At 41.1% G+C, this 22,850-nt stretch overlaps 1 protein-coding gene across 1 annotated transcript in view; it reads right to left on the reverse strand.

Moving 5' to 3' along the window:
* The window catches only part of PEX5L (peroxisomal biogenesis factor 5 like), a 184,639-nt gene that overhangs the window by 47,982 nt on the left and 113,807 nt on the right, over window positions 1–22,850 (reverse strand). The window contains exon 6 of the mRNA XM_040349430.1: window positions 19,767–19,866. Within this exon, the coding sequence (XP_040205364.1) occupies window positions 19,767–19,866 (100 nt within the window). The remainder of the gene's footprint in view (window positions 1–19,766; window positions 19,867–22,850) is intronic.

Raw genomic sequence — 22,850 nt, forward strand, 5'->3', positions numbered from 1 at the left:
CAAGACCAAGCCCCTGCGTAGAAATAAAATGAATCTCAGCATAATTAGTACATATTTAATATGTATGTACATATATACAAGTGTTTTGTCCTGCAGTTACCATTCACATAAGTGTCAACTGTGATAAAGTATGCTTTATTAAGAAAAAATATTATATATTTTTTATATTAAGAAAAAAAATATTTATTTATACGTATAAATCACTTTATAATATAATATATTATATACTGTATATTAATCTTATTTTACTGGTGAATCAAATGCTGCAAGATGCAAGTGTGCATGTTTTTAAGACATACGCACTGTAGCAGGCCTTTAGACGGATAGTGAACAAGTGCTGAAGACTACCATAAACATCAATGCTTTAGTCAGGATTAGACCAGTCAGACATCACTGGAACAATGCTCCAGTCCTGAGATCCCCATGAGATGTACCCAGTAGTAGAGAAAACAATTATAGTATGGTAAAAGCATCTAAATATGATTTAGTCTAAAATGAAATTCCATTAACTAGTATGGAGTATTGATAATGGATATAAAAATACTCCTGTCCTAATATAGCAACACTTCAGCAGCTGACTACTAGACCATCAATATTTAATGATTTGCTCCATTACAAACCGCAGAGTATAAAGGTCATTTTTTCAAGAGGTGAAAACAACCAAATCGCAAAACATTAAAGCATTAGTGGATAGAAGGCCATTCCCATAACCACTTGTTAGTGACCCTCTGATCCTTGGGATCTGCTGAATAATAGATATTCTTATGTGAAAGCATATTTTTAAAACATGCCAAGGCTCAAACAAAAGTACAGCGACTAGAATCAGTAGGTTTTTCTACTGACCAAGAATATCTTAGATGTTAGGGTCTCATGCAAAGTGGGCGATAACCCTGGTGCATGTATCTTAGAAGGTGCAGGCACACCATCCAGCACCACTACTGGAAGCCTGTCAAAGGGAGAGGTTGAAAGCTGGTGCAGGTTCAAGGTACACCAAGCGTTACTTATATGTAATGCAGTATAATTCCAGTAACGAATACCTGGAACCCAGTATGCTTGTGTTTTTGTCATTTGTCTGTAGGCGCATATTCCAATCCATTTTTTTTCTGTATTCTGGGTTCCACAGATTTTTTTTTTTTTTTATTATTCTGCCGCTCTTACCTTGTATAAACAGCAGCCCGTGCGTCCCACTCTTTTACCCGCCAGCATTCTGTTTTAGCCCAAAAGTATATTTTATATAATCCGGAGATGGAAGGTTTCATCTTTACTTTGGGCACTGTGAAGCCCAGCACAATCTACTTCCGTGATATGGTGAATGCTGGCGTCCCAGCATTCACCGCTCTATCCCACGCATGTGCAGTGTTGACGGCGAGCCGCGCCGTCAACACTGCTCAGTTGCCATCGCAACGGCCGGCGTCATAATGACCCGCCCCGTTGTGCTGACACACAACTGAACTGATCGTTTCTCTCAACGATAGCTCAGAACGAATTGAGCAGCTGATGAGAAACGAGTGAGTTTTGTACAGCCAGGCATGTGACATGCAAAATCACGCGAGATTTGCCATGCTGCAGTAAAAAGATTCTTCTCCTCTGCAGTGTCACGAGACCCTGCAGAGGAATCCCAGCAAACAATGCGGCGACGGAGGGACACGCCCACTCCCGCAGGATCCCAACCAGGAAGTGGCAGCTTACAAAGACAGAACCAAGGTATGCAATCGTTTTTTACATTTTTAAAAAACGAATTGTGCAAAAACTGCCTGAGCCTGTGTCTTAAAGCTTATGTTATACATTAGGGTGAACCTCCCCTTTAACTGCATTGCAAGGCCATTAGGATCAATGTTTTGATGCTTGGCTACGAGTAATAACAAGCCTCAGTCAATGGCTGTTAACATAATATTAAAGCTTTGGATTTTTTTTACAGTAAAATAATAAAATGTCATACTTGCTCTGTGTAGTAATTATGAATAGAGCAGCCCTATCCTCCTCTTCTCAGGTCCCCCACCGGCTATCCTGGCCTCTCCCTCTGGCCGAGTGCTCCCAGAGCAAGCAGCTTGTTATGGGGTTATGTTCATTCACACACAGAGCCATGGGTCTGCCCCTCTCTCCTCATTGGCTCGCTCACTGTGATTGACAGCAATGGGAGCCAATGGCTCCTGCTGCTGTCTTAGCCAATGAGGAGGGAAAGTGGCCGGAGAGCCAAGGCTCTTGTGCACAGCACTGGAGAAAGATCAAGCTCAGTAAGTATTTGGGAGGGTTGGGTAGGCTGATGCACAGAAAAGGTTTTTTACCTTCATGCATAGAATGCATTAGGGTAAAAACCTTGAGCCTTTACAAACACTTTAACTCTATTCACACAAGTTAAAGTGGTTGTAAGCAATGTAAAATAACCCATTCAGTTTGAAATAGAAATGAAAGGCAAGACATTTGGAAAATGCAAAACATAGGAAAGCAGAGGGACTGACAGGGACACCAGGGATTTCACACAAAGAAAGTAATACAACGAGAACAGGATACTTTATCATACAAGTACATGGTACAACAGGCACATATGTTGGGGTAGCAGATGCTCTAACTCAATTTAACTGTATTCAAATTTTAAATTCAAAAACACAATGAAAGCACCCCTTACAAAAAATGTCAATGGAAAATATATGTTGACGTATGACAATGCAACTGGTACACACATTCAGTGTTTTTTTGTTCAATCCAGAATAATATGCTCCGCCCAGGCATCATATTATATTAGGCCAGGCGGGAGCCCTTTTATCCTGGGAGAACATCATATGACGCCCTCCCAGGTTCGTGCCTCGCATACGCCCCACGGGCTGTGCTCCGACATGATCTGTCACCTGCTGTGTCCATCAGACATGGCCGATGACAGATCACTGGACTGGCCGGCTCCCAGTACCATGTGATCGCTGAAGCCAATCACAGCAGATGACATGATAATTGTACACAATGAAAGGCTTTGATTCATGCCTTTCATTGTGTAGTAGTGGACCCTACGGCTGACTGCTGCGGATGGAGCTCTAGGCAATACAGGAGAGCAGGTACTCTGTAGTACCAACACAGATGACACTGGGAGCTAGAGCATGGGATTTCCCAGGGCGTGGAATCTAAGAGCCAGCGGGTGTTCAGAGGCCCCTAGTGGTGGGGATGGATTTAGCTGCAGTCTGGCTCCAGGTTGTGACCCCTAGGGACTCCCTGCTCACACTCAAGGTAAACTACAGGGAGGTAGAGAGGAAGCAGCAGACTGCAGCAACAAAGAACAGTCAGGAGAAAAGGCGGGGTAACAAGCAGGTAAGGATAGTCAGGAGATAGCCAAGATCAGTAACTGGAATCAAACGTAGCACACAGCGCAAGTAGCACATGGAAACCAAAAACACAATATTGATCAGCGATGCTGGCTTGCAGTGCACAGGTTAATATAGAGTTCTCTGATAGGGGCTGGCGTGGAGCCATGCTTTGAGGAGGGACTACTAAAGCAGCGAGGTGAGAGTGGCTGGGCTCTAAAGCTGAACACATGGAGAGGTAAGCTGCTGTGGTTGGTTACATGGTATCGGCAGCGAGCCAGCACACTGATCAGTCATCCGCTTAGTCTGGTGGACACAGCCGGTAACAGATCACACCGCTGCACTGCCGTGCTTTCTGAGAGGATGTCATATGATTTCCACTCAGAACAGTAAAGACATCGCCTGGCATTCATTCTGCTATAGGCTGGGCAAACAAATGTCTTGCTTTTTTAAATTCTCTTAAACATAATTGGGTACTCAAAGTGAGTAGAATTTCACATTGTTTACTAAGGTAAGTAAAACTACCCTTCTCAAAGTGGACATTCACTTGTCAAGTGAACAGCCTATACTCCTTTTGGTAAATCAACCCCCGTGCCAACAATTCACTAACCTGAAAACCAAACCAAAAATAAAGAATGTTACAAGAGTATATCACCATTTTTTAAATTGTAAAACGTTAAACTTGACGGTCCATTTTCTCTGCCTTATTTGATCTTGTTTCCATCCTAAATGATAAACCTAACCCATAGATGTTCATTTTTTGTAGTGCGGCCCTATGTGATCCCTGCTAACTCAGAAGCCAAGAGCCACCCACATGATGCATAACACCAATTTAAATTACCAAGCTTTATAGCTGTTATGTAGGGTAATACTTTGTCTAATTTTCATCCATAAATCATGCAGTAGGACGTTGCAGGACCTTTTGTGAATATGACCCTTTTATCTAGCTGGGTAGAGCTGTTTGAAAAGGTCTTTATTCTTAAAAGCTTAAACTTTTGTAATTAGCATTTTCTTTTTCAAGATACATCACTAGAAACGATCTTTCTAAACTGCAATAATTGCTAATTATTCCTCATCACTTATCTCTTTTGTGGATGTCCTCTGCCTTAAGTTGAAACATGTTAATTAACAACAGTAGAGTCACCCATGCATCTCTGGACACGTGGTGATCATTTTTAAAACATTCAAACTTGTTAGGATGGGTTATACATACTACACTTATGCTATTTATTGAATGGTTGATGTGTATGGACAGTGCATATATAATAAAATAAACTAGGGCTGTGGAATTTAACTATAAATTCCTCAATTCATCATTAATTTTTTTTGATCGATCAAAATTCTTTTGATTGGTACTCACCTCTCCGCCAGCTTCCGGGTCTTCAGGAAGTTCCGTCGCAGATCCGGTGACATCACGGACACTGGCGGGGCTTGCCGTGTCCATCTGAAGGGCTCCTTTGCTGTGCCTTCCTATCTGCATGCTGGCGGGACCTTACTATCTGCCACACGCAAGGGCTGTTACACTTCCCTCTATCACTTCCCTCTATCAACCTGGGATTCCACATCCATCCCCTGGGAGTTGTGATAGTTCCCTTCACGGGACATCTACATGCAGACGGACTGATGTTAACCCCTCCTCATCTGGATTCAGCAGTGGTATCGTTGTACACATTTTTATACCAGTATCATACTTAGCTACATGTTCTTAGGACTGCTTTTGCTACCGTTTGGTATTACTCGCACCATTTTTACAGTTTATGTAGCTACATCGATTTTATCTCCAGTGCAATATTTATTCTGTTACCTACTTGAAGACTATAAAAGTTTTAAGGCTATTCCCATCGAGTGCTGCCTTTGTGTGCTTTTTGTATCCAGTGGTTGGTAGCTGCACTGGGAATCAGCCTGCAAGGAGATCAGCTAAAAGTAGTTGAATCTGTATGTGCGTTATAATTAATCGAAATTAGTCGATTAATCGAAAAAATAAATCGGTTAATCGAACACGAAAATTTTAATCAGTAACAGCCCTAAAATAAACACTTAGTTTATTATTTACATAGCACTGACACAATGATTTACAGACCAGTTAGAACCATTTGCATCAATACCCACCCCTGAAGGAACTTAATACTGTTTCTACTATCATCTTCTATTATGGGTACCACTGCAAGTTTGGTCAGACACAAATTTGATAGGGAACTGAATTTTTTTGGGGGATTTCCCATATTTAAATAATAAATATGGATTGTCTTGTCTTTTCCTATTATTAGCTAGTTTATCAAAGCTCTAATGATATTAATGGTGATGATACAATAACAATGTTGGCTATAAAAATAAACACAATGCTCAAAGAAGCAAGGGTCTTATTTATTCCCAAGGAAAGTAGAACATTAACATAGAAAACTAAAGAATAATACAGAGCATATAAAATAAAAGAGCATTGATGATATGTTACGTTGATAGGTTCTCAAACACCCTCTACCCATCCGTGTAGTTCTTTGTCCAATGAGAAGCTATAAGGGGCTGCTTTTCCTAATCACCAGGAATTATGTTATTTCCCCCCGAACATCTTCCAGGAAGTATGTTACTGTCTTGCACAAGGAGGCAGCATTACCCTATGAACACCTGCCTTGACCCAAATCAAGATTCCATCAACAGCTGGCCTTTTGATGTCCTGGTTGCAGGCGAGACAATTAGGCAATTTAATCTTCCCATCACCAGGTGGTCTGAAGCAGAGCTCTCCTATTCCCATACCCCACTGCCAGGGGAGTATGCATGAATCCCTTTTCCAGATGAAGATTCTGATATGCACTTTTCTGTTATACACACCTTGCTGAGTAATCCTGTTTAACTGCCATCCCAGGACTACATCCAGAAGTATCCAGATGTCTTAGGTGTAACCAGGTTTCAACAGTCCAGAAATATCTGATATTAAAAAAACATGCTGCGCCTGGTGTTTCGGGCCTATTGGCAACTAGGTCCGATGTACTTATCGAATATGACACAACACTACTGTCCACCCAGAGAGTCTTGTTCGACTGACGCCCTGTTAGCGATTATTCAATCTAGTCGATCAGCTTTAAAAGGTGGCCGACGGCTCCAAACACTGGGGAATTCTCTTCGGAACCAGCTCCCTCATCAGCTCCGAGCATCCGTCTCCTTGATGGCCTTCCGTAAGGGCTTGAAAACACTGCTTTTTTTCACAAGCCTATTGATAGACACTTGGCCTTCCAAGCCCTTAGCAGGACGCCGCCTTAATCCCAGGCTTCAGTCCATGGTCAGGGAGTAGGGATAGGCTTTTTGTGCCCTGCCACCCCCTCCCCTCCCTTCTTTTTATATTTCTGTTTATTTCTGGTCTGTTCCCCTCTTTTACTTAGATGTCCTAGTTTCTTCTTTTTGCTCCTGGGAACTGGATACCTCCAGCTTGTTGGTAAGCGCTTAGACGCGAGTTTCACAACTCGCATTCGGCGCTCTATAAGCATTTATTCCAATCCAATCCAACCCATGCAAAACAATGTGGAAAAATGAAAACTCTATATGATTCCAAGGCCCAAAGCTGTAAGAAAAGTATACTATCCACTTAGCCACCATGCTGTGCTTTAGAGTCTCCTATTGGATTTTAATAAGGAGGGGTAAATATCTGAAAATGTGCACTTTTGCTAATTTTGCAGATTGGAAAAATGTATGTTTTGAGTATGCTAAAACTCTGCCAACATATAGGAACATTTTGCTTGCTGAGGGCACTGAAATTCTGAATAATGCTTTATGTCAACATAAAGATGATAAAATCTGCCTAAAGAGTTATGTAACTGTATGGAGAGTAGCGGAATGACAGAAAATGTGTGACATTTTATGGAGGGAAGCCAAATGCCTGTGTGACATTGCCTTAAATACTAACCAAGGTATGGCATATGGAAGTAAGGAAGGTTTTCATAGCATGGATTCAATAGTTATTTTATTATTATTACCAATAAAATGATCATCTGAGGGCTCAGGACTTAAAAGTTTGATCTGACAGTGATTCATTTTTGTCAAGAAAAATGACTCGATATTATAGCGCTTAGAGACAACTGAAAGTAACAAAAGCTGAGTTGATCTAGCTGCAAAGTCTTCAGAAACCTGTAGAAATATCACAAGAAATAAAAATACAGAGAAGTACGCTGGCCAATGGTATGTTATCTGAGGTGGTAGAAACAGTGGTGCACTTAAAGTCCTTTATTTTACCCACCCTTCTTTTTTTTTTTTTTTTTTTTTTTATTTATCATCAAAAAAGTCAGTCCTCACGGACCACCAACATACAAAGATTACAGTTAAAGCAATATGACTTAGTTACAGTTACGGGAACAAGCGTAGTCCTATGATCATACAAACAGTATTCCAATGGGACAGTAAAGTGTAACTGAGCCCCTTCAGGGCGTGTCTTTTAGGAAGTAGGGCTATCCCCAGAAGTCCCGGTATTGGGGCCCGGTTGGACCGACCTCCCGATCCATTTTCCGTTTTCGGTAGAAGAAATAGAGTAAAGGTTAGAGAGCATAGTAGAAAAGGGTAGAGAAGGGTATATTAGAGGGAGGGCGGGGAGAGGGGGGGGGGGTTCCTGCACGAGCAGGGCTGGTGTAAAGCGCCCCTAAGGGCGTAATGTATGTCTATTTCGTTTTTGAACCGTCAGCATGTCAGAGAGAACAGGTGTTTGACGTTAGGTCATCGGTCTCTCTGAGTCTCTGCCCTTCGTCCGAATATTTAAAAAGGTTGTAAAGCTGCCACGTCTCGGAGTATGTCTCCTGACGTTGTTGGCTGGAAAGTATCAAGTCTTCCATGCGGCTGATCTCATCTACTTTTTTCAGCCAGAGAGCAATAGTCGGCGGGTGAGGGGACTTCCAGCGGAGAGGTACGCAGGCCTTGGCTGCGTCCAGAAGGTGGCGCACCACTGACTTCTTATAGACTCCTGATGGTATGTTGGTTGCATGCAGGAGGAAGTAAGCCGGGTCGTCCGGTACCGTGTACCCTGTAAATTTTTGGGTGATCCGGCGCACCGCTCCCCAGAAGCCCCTGATTCGTGGGCAGGTCCAGAGTACATGAAGAAGGGTGCCCTTGTCTTGCTGGCATCTCCAGCAAGTGTCGGCAGTGTTGGGAAACAGTCTATTCAGGAGGTCTGGGGTCCTGTACCAGCGGGAGAGAATCTTGTAGTTTGTCTCCTGGGTTTTTGCGCATAGAGATGATTTGTGTGTGAAGCGGAGTATGGTCTGTTTTTTGGTGGGCGAGAACTGTGTGTTTAGGTCTCTTTCCCATTTTGCCAGGGCTGGAATCTGACAATCCCCAGGGGGGGTTGTCAGCATGGCGTATAGCAGGGAGAGAGCGTGTGGGAGCACTCCAGTCTTTACCCACCCTTCTAAAGGACATGGACTGTAGTAAAACAACCACTAAAGGAAGTTTTTATTCTTAGTGAATTGTTTTTTTGTTTTTTTTTTAAGCGTGGATTGTTTTAAACATCCTTCTCTGTGCTATTGGTGCACATTCCTAGATCATGCACAATAACACTTCATCCACTATCATTGGACAGCATAGACAAAAGGCACAGCAGATCCAATCAGAATGGCTCTGTGTCTTGTGATTTCTGCAATGGCCAGTCATATTAATCACAAATGTAAACAGTACAACTGTTTGAATTTGAGAGCCCTCCCTTTCCTCTCACAATGGAGGAATGATGATCTAATGAATGCATGAACTGTTCATTAACAGAAGATCACAGAGAGGCAGGCATCATTCGATTGTGGGATTGTTTAGTTGCTGTAGTTAACCGTTTCACCAACCTCTTCTCCTGTACATCTAAGCTCCATCCTGTCTCAGGATGTGATCTGTTTATTAACCCCCTCACCTCCCTTATCCTGCACACTAACTCCCTAGTTTCCATCCTCCCACTGTATGTCTCCTGTACCATGATTAATGTCATTAAGAATGCAGCAGAAAGAGTGAGACTCTGTGACAGGAGGGCAGAAAATAGAATCCAGGTGGCTAAGTCTGCCTGGAATCTCCTTCAATAGCTGAAATATTGATAATTTTTGTGAACAAAAATGCAATATATTGCCAGATTTTTTGGTAAAATATAAAAAGATGTTGCATTGAGTAGATAGATACCAATGATGTCAAGCCTTGAAATCAAACAAAATAAGGTGGTAGATCGGCGTTGGACATGGATTTCCACAGGTTATCAAAATGTGGGAAAAAAGTCATTACTTGCCCAATTGACCTCTGTTTGGCAGCTAATTAAAAAGATGGGGATCCCCCGGTAGAGAACATTCATGAGAGTTGAAACATCTGGGTTGGGCAGGGCAAAAAAAAGCCAACACATTTCAGGGGCCACACAATAGCCATTCAAAACCAAAACCTATCTCTTCTGAGGGCAAAAGTCTCACTCAGAAAATTAATACTAAGCACCCAGAGGCGATTCAGTTCGCATGTGTTGCGCTATATAAGTTTCTCACTCACTCACTCATTCATCAGGGCCATGTAAAATGACAGAATATTAAATGGACTCAACAATACTCTCCAGCAGACTGGTCTGTAGGCAGAGGATATTTTAAACAACAGCCAGTACCGGTATTCACAGTATCAATAGCCTTTGCAACTCTCCAACACTTCGATTGCAGACAGACCCTCTCTCCATTGCCACATACAGGACAGACTCTCTCCATCCCTACATACAATGCAGAATTCTTGCTCCTGCATTGTATCTGATGACATCCGCCCTGGTCACGGAACAGAAACAGCACTTCTCAAAATATGGGATGACGTTCTCAAAGCAGCAAACGAAGGAGAATCTTGTCTTCTGGTACTGTTGGACCTAAGCGCAGCATTTGATACTGTAGACCACAAATTATTACTGACTCGCCTAGCTTAACTAGCTAGAGTAGCAGACTCAGATTTACCCTGGTTCTCCTCCTTCTTGGAAAACCGATCTCAAATAGTGAAACTTTGTCCTTTCACTTCTGAAAAACGCACGGTGTCATGCGGAGTTCCTCAGGGATCACCCTTGTCGCCCGTACTATTCAATATCTATCTCCGACCTCTTTTTGAAATTATCAGTAACCAGATGTTACTCTACCATTCCTACGCGGATGACACCCAACTCTATTTTCGCATCAGCAACAAAAAGGATCATTATCTTGGACTAGAGAGATGCCTTACTTTGATAGAAATTCGGATGACGAAGAGTTATCTTAAACTCAATGGCTCAAAAACAGAACTTCTCCTGTTCCACGCCAACTGAAAGAGACTTCCCGCAATAACATGGACACCCCCACCCATTCTGGGACAAACCATCACCCCTAGAACCAAAGTCAAAAGTCTTGGAGTCACTTTTGACTCCGACATGACAATGAATGCACAAATAAGTTCAGTAGTCAACGTATCCCACCATCTGCTGCGCCTACTACGTAGATTCGTTCCCTTTATCCTGAAAGAAGACACTGCTGTCGTGGTGGGAACAATAATTAACTCCAGACTCGACTATGCAAACGCCCTTTACCTCGGACTCCCAAAGTACCAAATCGCTCGTCTACAAGTCGTTCAAAATATGGCGGCACGACTTGCGACTGGAAAAAAAACATGGGAATCAATCTCGCCCTCCCTGAGATCCCTTCATTGGTTGCCAGTAAAAGACAGAATTACATTTAAGGCACTTTGTCTGACACATAAGTGTGTTCAAGGAAGTGCCCCCCAATATCTATGCGAAAAATTAAAATGCCACAACCCCCATCGCGTTCTCCGATCCACCAACCAAAAACTACTCCAGATACCCAAGGCTAGATATAGGTCCAAAGGAGAATGAAGATTTGCAGTCCAAGGACCTAGACTGTGGAACGCTTTACCAACCAGCATCCGAATGGAGGTGAATCACCTGGCCTTCAGAAAAAACTCAAAACCCATCTATTCTGTAGGCAAAAATACAGTAGGGATTGGATACTAAGCGCCCTGAGGCGATTCAGTTTGCATGTGCTGCGCTATATAAGTTTCTCACTCACTCACTCACTCACTCACTCACTCACATCACAGTGTGACTGTTGGCTTCAGGGTACAGGTTGCACAGCATGAAAGAAGCCTGTCATACTGAGGAATAAAGTTCATATTACAGCCTATTCCTGTACCCTAAAGCCTCATATACACACGATCAGAATATCGTACAAAAAAAATACAGATTTTGAAGCGATCATACGATAATCCCGAAGGAACAAACGCGAAATTTTTTCTCGTACGATACCAGATTTTACGATTTTCATTTAATCACTACAGTTTTCGTCCAAAAATAATACAATGCAAATACATTACATCCCAATTTTTTATTCTGCCGTATGAGCATTTTTGTACTTTAGTAACCTATTTGTTTTTGATATGGAGACTAGTATACAAAAAAAACACGGACGATCATTTGTCCGATAATCTCATCGTGTGTAATAGGATTTAGAATTAAGAGTATTTAACACTAGCAGTACAGAGAGGTGTCACTTTTTTTGGTGCCCAAAGCGGAGCTTGAATACCCAGTCAACTGCAAGGTGACTTTTGCTAGACCATGATTGCATAACTGAAGTAAACACAGCTCTGCTTATTTTACTATGCTAAATGAACATTCATTTTACAAAGTGAGCATATACATCAAAATGTGAACATGCTTTATCTCTTTAATAAATCAACCTCAGTTTCTTTTTAGTCTCTTTATTAACATGAGATACAAAATTTGTAGTAAGTTACACTTATGTCATATTCACTATGTGTATTTTCCTAAACTTCTTGCAGTTGTCTAATGAAGACCGACACATCAATACAGGGCCAGTCCTGGCAAAAAAGGGAAACCTGGCATGAATATAGAATGACAGTTGTCGAGACAACACAATCAGCCTCCTGTTGCGTTAAACAGTAGATGAGTGCCTGACATCTTTTCTCGATTCTCTACTTCTGAACTTCATCTAAATTAGAATCTGAATGTAATGGATTTTATGCTTCCCGTGGCTCCTCATTTAGATATTATATTGTTTATTTCGGGTACATAAAGAGCTGAGGTAATGCATAAATGCCACTTTTGCTTCACTACTATAGCTGATGAAAGTACCTGAAAACAATGAACTCTCTAAGTGGTATGTCCTATAAAATATGTAGTGCAACATTATATAAGAATAGAACTCATAAAGATGTTAATATAACTGCACTTGATATTTCTCTTGCCACAGACTGTTTTTTTTTTTTTTTTAACTAGGGTAGTTTCTGCAATTGTAATTTTATAAAATTCCATTATTATAACTTATTAGATGTGCTATGACTTTCTATTATAAAATACTACAAGGCTAAATTCACAAAGTTAGCAAACCAGGACAAGGATGCTTATTTTCTAAAAATTCAATGCAGGAGATTTACTAAAACTGATGCACACAGAATCTGGTGCAGCTCTGCATGGTAACCAATCAGCTTCTAGGTTTCATTGTCAAAGCTTCATTGAACAAGCTGAAGTTAGAAGCTGATTGGTTACTATACACTCCAATTTTAGTAAATCCCCCAAATGAGTTTTGAAAAATATAGTTACAAGGCTGAAAAAAGATTTTTATCTTTGAATTGAGGCGGTGAATCTATGGCTGTGCACAAAGTCAGGAAATCTCATTAGTAAATGAAGTATATTAAATTAAATTAAATTGAAACATACATAAGCTTTTTTGGAATGACAAAGTTTCATCCTTAAAGCAACCCTCTCACAGTTCATTAAATTAAAATAAAGATATTACATGGAAAGAAGGAGTTAGGCTGACCATACATTATACAACTTTCATACAATTTTCTGTACAATTTTCTTTAGATTTACCTTCAACTATGTAGTGTAAGGGCTTGCCTGATTGCATACAACTGAAAGTGTTGTTTATTTTGACCTCATATTATCTGATTTTTGGTAAATCTAAAATAAAAATGTACAAGAAAATTGAACATGTATGGCCAGTCTTAAATATTTATATCTCCTGCTGCACCATTTCTGAGGAATCCCCCAATCTCCTGTGTCCCCCACAGTGATCACGGATTCATCTTACAAGCCTCTACATTACTACTTTGTCCTGTAGTGATATGGAGATTGACAGGAAGAATCAGTGATTGCTGCGGGGGACACAGGAGATTGAGTCTCCTGGAATTATCTGCTTCACAGTAGACTTTTGGGGACAATTCCCCAGCAACAAAGCAATGTTCATCAGAACGAGTAGTGGAAAAAGGTAAGCATTTACCTTCTTTTTCAGGTAACATCTTTGTTTCAATTTAAAGAACTTTGGGGTTGCTTATATATTATGGTTTATTTAATAAACTGATGCCAGGAACAGAAATTATGTTGAAAGTGTCCTACCCCAAAGAAGGCAATTTGACTTCAGTTACCGTATTTATCAGCGTATTACATGCACAGGCGTATAACACGCACCCTAACTTTAAGAGGGAAGTTTCAGGAAAAAAAATATATACAGTATAACACGCAGGCACAGTTTACCCTCTATTTTCAGGGTAAAAAAGTGTACGCCAATAAATACAGTAACTGCATTCTTATTGGTGAAATGTGACCTACAGTATGCTGGTTTAGCAGTGGACACTGGATGCTTGAGTTGTCTGACACCTATATCCACTTTATGGCTGATAAATAATAATCTTTATGGTATTTATATAGAGGGAAATAAGGTACTAAGAGAATAGAGAATACTGGATAGAAAGAACAATAAAGTTCTGGATCACACTTTTCTAGCTATAGTAGCATTCTGACAACACCGCTATATCCTTTATTAATTCTCTTCCCTTCACCTATAAACCTAAGTCTTATACCTGAGCAACCTAGGCCGAAGTATTGGTGCATAGGGCGCGGTGGTATTTGTAGAAGAATTTCAGAGAGCCCCAGCAGTGCTAGCAGGATAGGGTGAGCAACGATTTGGTGCCTTAAGTTGCCTACTATCCAACAGGGGTATTACTTTAGTATATTCTCCACTGCAAGTTTACCATCAAGTGAATAAACAAATAAAATACTTTTTTAATATTTTTTTTTTTTAACAGGGGATGGAAAGTTGGACAGTTGCTGGTAGTTCTTGATTTGAAATATTTTAAAGCCTTTAAATACTTGTTGAAAGGGTTGAGACCTCCTACAGTATAAGGCTGACTCACGCTTATCTCAATATAATAGAAACTGTAGGCCCAACACATATCAAATATTATAGAGAATCAAAACAGTGCAGCGCAAACCTTATAATATTATTAACCTTCAAAAGTCCAAAGCCCAAATGTCAAGAATAGTAGAAAAGTCCACCAGGTAATAAAATATCCGTGCAAGGATAAAAATGTTCACAATTACCCAAGGTGACAATTGCCACCATTGACAGATAAATTGGCCGCTCACCTCACAAAAATTGACCCCTGAACTAACAGGATGGTCATATACGCTTGTGCTACCACAGGGTGTGCATATACAGAGGCGTTGGATCCTGGTATAGAAGATGAAATCCAGGTTACATATGAGTGAGTACGGGAGACTAATAGTGCTCTCTGCCTTAAAATTATATTTTAATAATAACTTATAAAATCACTCACGATTTTACCACTTGGCTGTAAACAAATAGTAGTAATAGTAGTATAACAGTCTCGCTCCCGCTTGAGTCAGGATAGCAGCGGGTGATGTCATGTAGTGTAGCTCCTCCTCCCTTAAGCGTTACGTCCAATGAGACAAATCCCCCACATATACACATATGAACATAATTGCATGCAGCGAGTGCACCTACATATGAAAATGATTATTGCACTACACATATTAAGCATTGCTGAGAACACTGTAGCGAAAGAAATAGTTCTAGGGAAATCATGTATTGCTACCTCCAAACTGATGACCTGGAAGGTCATCTACAGGAATTTTTGGATACCACAGTATGCGGCCACATCATAGGCATGTCCAATTTTAAGGTTAATAGGTTGAAGAGAGTGCCAACACTGGAAATCTATTGGAGCGAGCAATATCGTGAGTTTTATACTTTATACTATTATTCTACACAAAATTAACTTTGTGTTAGGGGCTGGATTTGAACCCGGGACCTCTGCTGTGTCTGGCAGTAATTCTTCTTTTTAAGCCACCTGAAATGTTGGGCCTCTCCCTTCTGATCAGTTAGACAATCTTGCCTTGTGCCTGTTTTTGTGGACCTTGAACTCTTTGCTTCTCCCATAAATTCTTCATTTAAGCCATGTCTCTGCACTTTCTGCTTGCACATTATTATTACCTCTCCAGCCAAACTCGTTTACCAGTGGCGGTCCATCCATTAGGGGTGCACGGGCACTGCCCCCCTATCCACACAAATCCCTGTGCTGGTTCTCGTGCACGCAACTGCGTGCAGCCAGCAGCGATCCCCTCCGTCGGCCACGCGGATCGGGTCCCCCGCTGTGCAGTGGGTGCGCACGTGCCTCTGGTGGCACTTGTGCGCCCTCTGGTGGCTCTCCTGGGCAAAGCTGTATATATACTGGACTTTTCCCAGGAGAGCCATTCTGCCACAGTGTATTTGCATGAGCCGGTCAGGAACCGGTTAAATCATGCCACATCAAAATGCATGGTACTTTGTTACTATGCATTTTGACTTTTGATTTTGCGCATGCATTAGCCAGGTGCATTGGAGTTCCAAAAAGACGTAATGGCACCTCTGCCTGCAAAAGGGTTATTGGATGTTGTAGTAAAGACTGTATTTACATGGTGGTTCTGTTTGTGGTCCTTCTCCACCTAGGTCCCTATGTGTACTGTATGTACTGTATATGTGGATATATATATATATATATATTTACATAGTAGGTGAGGTTGAAAAAAGAAAAAAGTCCAACCTATATATACAGTATATAATGTAACATGGACACTGAAATAACTGAAATGACTTATACAGGCATTACCATGGACTCATGGACTTATCAAGCCAAAATCAAACACAACAAAAAACACTTGTGTGTGAAAAATAGGAATTGCATCTCCCTATTTTAGGTGTGCTATGGAATAACTGTTTGAAATTGAGCACTTTTCTTTATCTAGTAAGAATGTAGGATCAGGTCCTATCCTACAATGTTTCGGTATGCTACAATAATATACAGTATCTCACAAAAGTGAGTACACCCTCACATTTTTGTAAATAGTTTATTATACCTTTTCATGTGACAACACTGAAGAAATTACACTTTGCTACAATGTAAAGTAGTGAATGTACAGCTTGTATAACAGTGTAAATTTGCTGTCCCCTCAAAATAACTAAAAACACAGCCATTAATGTCTAAACCGCTAACAAAAGTGAGTACACCCCTACGTGAAATTGTCCAAATTGGGCCTAAAGTGTCAATATTTTGTGTGGCCAACATTATTTTCCAGCACTGACTTTAAACTCTTGGGCATGGAGTTCACCAGAGCTTCACAGGTTGCCACTGGAGTCCTCTTCCACTCCTCCATGATGACATCACGGAGCTGGTGGATGTTAGAGACCTTGCGCTCCTCCACCTTCCATTTGAGGATGTCCCACAGATGCTCAATAGGGTTTAGGTCTGGAGACATGCTTGCTAGTCCATCACCTTTACCCTCAGCTTCTTTAGCAAGGCAGTGGTCGTCTTGGAGGTGTGTTTGGGGTCATTATCATGTTGGAATACTGCCCTGCGACCGAGGGGACAGCAAATCTACACTTACAGTTATACAAGCTGTACACTCACTACTTTACATTGTAGCAAAGTGTCATTTCTTTAGTGTTGTCACATGAAAAGGTATAATAAAATATTTACAAAAATGTGAGGGGTGTACTCGCTTTTGTGAGACGCTATACATACAGGTTTAACACCTCCATGTTATGCATGCTGTCTATTCAGGCAGCGTTTCCAGTGCATGTAACACTATTCATGTATTCCTACTCATGTTTGCTATAGATAAGCAATATTCTTTTTTATACTAGTCTCCACACTAACATGATGGGAAAAGCTGTTCAGTATTTTAAACCTGTTCTGTGTTAGAAGGTGAGCTACACTGTGAGGTATAATAATAGTATACAAATAGAAACACATGGAAACGTATAATGAAAGATTAAATTAGCTCAAAATGGACCACAAGAGTGCAGAACTAACTGCAGTCCTTTGATCTATTGAAGAAGCACAGCCAAAAAAAGCTTTGGCTATACTTCTCCTTTAAACGGGCAAGAACTCTAATAGCTGTGTCAAAAAAGGCAACAAGGGGTCCAAATACTAGTCAACAATTTTGCCTGTAGTCTCCTTACAAATGATCTTCCTCTATTACAGTCCCACTAATCCTTCTTCTGCCTCATGCCTCTATTTGGAGGCAGTCAGTTTAGTAAAGGCAGGTCTTCCGCCTATCTCCATCAAGGAGAACAATGAGCACCACAAAATCTTACTCCAAAACTCCTTTGACTAAAAGTGAGCAGAGGTACCTTATATATACGCTGTAGACCTAAATCGGTTATATTTTAGACACAGGGTTGTCTAGGGACACTCACATACTGGGAAATTCACTACTAATTATCAAGAGGAATGTAACACAAAATGTAAATTTTCAGTGGTACTGTTTAACATTTCTAGATGTAAGTTAGCAGGGGACGTCCACCCGGCACGCTGTGGACGTCTTTCGTCTACAGCACGGGTCTCAAGTGGTTAAAGCGGGAGTTCACCCATTTATTAAAATTTTTTTTTCTCCCCTTAAATTCCTGCTCGTTCGGTCTAGGGGAATCGGCTATTTGTATTAAAATATGAGCAGTACTTACCCGTTTTCGAGCTGCATCTTCTTCCGTCGCTTCCGGGTATGGGTCTTCGGGAGCGGGTGTTCCTTCTTGATTGACAGTCTTCCGAGAGGCTTCCGACGGTCGCATCCATCGCGTCACTCGTAACCGAAAGAAGCCGAACGTCGGTGCGGCTCTATACTGCGCCTGCGCACCGACGTTCGACTTCTTTCGGAAAATCGTGACGCGATGGATGCGACCGTCGGAAGCCTCTCGGAAGACTGTCAATCAAGAAGGAACGCCCATTCCCGCAGCCCATACCCGGAAGCGACGGAGAGGATGCATCTCGTAAACGGGTAAGTACTGCACATATTTTAAAACAAATAGCCAATTCCCCTAGAGAAAACGAGCAGGAATCTAAGGGGAAAAAGTGCCCTCTAAGGGTGAACCCCCGCTTTAAGGTCTCCAGGATAGATGTTATGAATTAATCATTACAATTGTTTGGCAGAATTAATTTATCACTTAGTGCCCTTTTCTCACAGGGGGTTAAACCCTCTCTACAGCACCAACATAAGTGGAACACACATTAACACCTGGGGGATCCATTATTGATCAGCACCAGATAGCACTGGGTATCTAGTTTCTATTATTTTGTCTAATCCACAGAGGCTGTAACACACAACAATATTTCATTCTATTTAAGGCTGATGGCTATATTTCAACTTTAATCATACCATTCATTTATATACATCATTTAGTGGTTCACAGCACTTGTAACTTTATTTCTAAGCACTTTATTTTTATTTCTAAGCACATCAACTGCCATAAGGTACAGTTGTTAAGAGGAACAGTGCCATATCTACATTCCCCCTTTTTTTTAATCTTTAGAAGAGGCTTCATTCCTGGACAACAGCCATGCAGACCAATTTGATGCAGTTTACAGCGTATGGTCTGAGCACTAACAGGCTGACCCCCCACCCCTTCAACCTCTGCATATATGCTGGCAGGACTCATACGTCTATTTCCCAAAGACAACCTCTGGATATGACGTTGAGCACGTGCACTTAACTTCTTTGGTTGACCATGGCGAGGCCTGTTCTGAGTGGAACCTGTCCTGTTAAACCGCTGTATGGTCTTGGCCACTGTGTTGCAGCTCAGTTTCAGGATCTTGGCAATCTTCTTTTTAGCCTAGGCCATCTTTATGTAGTGCACAAAGTTTTTGTACATGAGGCGCCATGTTGAACTTCCAGTGACCAGTATGAGAGAGTGAGAGCGATAACACCAAATTTACCACACCTGCTGCCCATTCACACCTGAGGCCTTGTAACACTAACGAGTCACATGACACCGGGGAGGGAAAATGGCTAATTGGGCCCAATTTGGACATTTTCACTTAGGGATGTACTCACTTTTGTTATACAAGCTGTACACTCACTACTTTACATTGTAGCAAAGTGTCATTTTTTCAGTGTTGTCACATGAAAAGATATAATAAAATATTTATAAGACAGAAGGGGGTGTATTCACTTTTGTGAGATACTGTAGCTAAGATACAGTTATCAGGATAGAGCAAAATGTTGTTAATATCACTGAATAAATCAGCAAATTGGTGGTAAAAACCCATTGATATTGATTTTGTTATACATTATTCTCTTGTATATTTAAAAAGTGAATTAGCCAAAAGGCTAAATAAGGTGCTTTATTATTACATATTGCTGTGGGCAATTCATTATGCTATGGCAGAAATACTTACTTTTGACGCAGGTACTAGTTCTAAGTCAGATGCTTGCTCGGTCTCCGCTACATTACTCCTATCTCTGACTGGGTCACCTTGTGATCTACCATCTGCTGACCTGGAATAACAGTCATGAAAACATTTTAACACTGGATCAAGGGTAGCCTTACAAATCAATTCAGTGGAAACATACATCTATTTAAGTTTATTTCAATATTAAATGTTAAAACATTTGTCACCTTTTGGGGGAAAGGGGGAGCGGGGGAAAGGGGGAGCGGGTACCTGTTTTTGACAGGTACCCTGTCCCTACTTCTGTCGAACCTTGCTGCGGCGAGGTACATCAAAAGTCTGGCTCCCTCCTCCTCCCTTCTCCTTCGCCTACTGTCAGGCCAGTAGGAGAGCGCAGCCGCGCTTCACGCATGCACAGTAGGGACTTTATCTGGAAAGATAAGGCAATCCTCAAAGAGAATAACACATTTATGTTTGACAATAAATGCTATTGTCAAGCACAAGGAATGGCAATGGGCACAAAATGTGCACCAACTTATGCTACTCTTTACCTCAAGCGGTTCAGGCTAAGCAGAGGTTTGGCCCAATCATCAACCCGTTCGGCAAACACCTGAATATTCATAGTAAATAGTGGGTTGTGAAGGAGCGGGCTAGGAAGCTGACCCCTGAGTCCTTAATAGCGTAAGAGTCATCAGCTGTCAACATGTTTTCCCACTGACAGCCTAATGAAAAGAAAACATTGGCTGCAGGAGAAAAAATTGAAAAAAGCTGTGTGGGGGGTCCCCCCAATCCATACCAGACCCTTATCTTTGCATGCAGCCTGGCAGGCCAGGAAAGGTGGGGATGAGCGAGCGCCATACCAGGTCACATACCGCCCACCGTCACCGCCGGACTCGAAAAAATGAAAAAAAAAAACACTCCACTCGGAATGAAGGCTAACTGCTGTGTGGCGGCTCTGCCATCTGACAGCATGCACTCATACTCATTCACATAGTGTGGGGAGTGGGATCTTGGGTCCTCCTTGATAAGCCCCCTGCCTGCAAACCTGCACAACCACAGCCCAGGACTGTCGGGAAGAGGCCCTTGTCCCCATAAACAAGGGACAAGGTGCTTTGGACCTGGTATGGATTGGGGGGACGCCCATGCGATTTTCTTTAAAATGTTAGTATTGCCAGCAATTTAAATGGCATTTTTTTTCATTACATATGTTAGTTTTGCTGCAGCAGGTTCTATACAAAGTAAAGATGTGCTACTTTACAGGAATACTAGGGGGACCCCACCAGACACTATATTTAAATTAATTTTATTGTTTCACTTTAATTTTAATTAAAATCACTGCCCCTGTAAAAATTATCTTTTAAAAAAAAGTTTGCATTAATATATATCCACTGTGGCAGTACCCGGGCTCCCATGTCTTTTTTTATGGCCAATAACTTGCATATAAGCCTTCAAAATGGGGACGTTTGAGTTTTCATGTTCAGGTCCCATAGACTTTAATAGTGTTCGTTGCTTGGGTCCTGTAATTTTTACATGTTCGGGAGTTCTGGTGCCAATCGAACCTGAGGGTGTTTGGCCCAACTCTATTCAGGAATTAGTAGGGGGTACAAACAAAAGTGACAGAGATTTTCTCACTGCTCCAGGTGAGCCCCGTAAGCAATCAGCAGTTGAGCTACCAAGGTGCTGGCGGTGCTTGTAGTAATAGCAAAAATTGAGGAACAAAAACTGGATGGCCGCACTCCAAAATACTTAAAAAAGTTGTCTTTAATATTCAACTGTACACACACAGTCACTGCAACCAACAGAATACAGGATAGCCGACGCGTTTCGCACTTACAGCTAGTGCTTAATCATCATACAAACAAAAGTGGCTAAGTCTTATGCAGGAGCCAAGGAAAATGATAGAGAGGATTTATTGTATTGCACTCAACATGTTAAATGTGTTTATGTCTGCAGTATATCACTTTTTCCCAGGACAAGATTCTTTTGATATTTGGAGTGCCAAGGGCTCTTGGCCAACATCTATACAGTAAAACCTTGGTTTGAGAGCAACATGGTTTGAGAGCGTTTTGCGAGACAAGCAACATTTTTAAATACATTTGACTTGATATACAAGCGATGTCTTGATATACAAGTAGCGTTATGTCACAACTGAGTATAAAATAGAAGAGAGGCACCTCTAAGTGTAGCAATATGGTAACATTTAATGAAGGTACAACATTTAGCAATTGTAGTATTGTAGTATTGCTACACTTAGAGGTGCCTCTCTTCTCTTTTATACTCTGTAGCTCCTGCTGGATTTTTCTTCTAATCCCTTTGTGGGGGCATTCATTTGTGGATGGACATTTTATGATTACACAACCTGGTCACATTGCTATAATCTTTTTATATAGACTGAAGGACCTATGAATGTTTGTTTGTGGAACAAATCATTTGAGTTTCCATTATTTCTTATGGGGAAATTTGCTTTGGTATACAAGTGCTTTGGATTACAGGCATGTTTCTGGAACGACTTATGCTTGCAATCCAGGGTTGTACTGTATAATTATTTACAGATTGGCTGTGTAACCCCAATGTACTGGTTCCAGTTTATGGATGCAACCAATATGTCTGGAAGATTATGTCAGCAAAGGGTCTTTTAAATTGTTATATATATTTGTCTTTGAGGATTGTCTTATCTTTCCAGCAATACATGAAGCTGTTGGTGAGCCCTTCCTGAAAGGTTTATAATTACAGTGTTTCCATGAAGGAAATGGATGGTCCCTGTACATCTATGATTTAATCCTCCACAGCAACCTTCATTCACTTCCACACCAACAACATCCTGTATACAAGTATTAAAGAAACTATTGTTTCCTGTAAGAGCGTTCCAGCACTGTTCCATTTTTTTATATAAATGTTCAGTATGCTTTTTTAAAGTGGTTTTATTAATTTTACCATTAACAAAACAGAAAAAATAGAACAGGGTACATAGAGACAGGCCAGAAAGACATACTGGTATAGAGGCATTTGCTTACATAGGTACATAAGCATAATTTACAAAGCCCATCATAAGTACAATTCTAATAAACAGCTGATGAATACACAACTTAAGGC

The sequence above is a fragment of the Rana temporaria genome, chromosome 4 (assembly GCF_905171775.1).
Source record: "Rana temporaria chromosome 4, aRanTem1.1, whole genome shotgun sequence".
In the NCBI taxonomy this organism is placed as follows: Eukaryota; Metazoa; Chordata; class Amphibia; order Anura; family Ranidae; genus Rana; species Rana temporaria.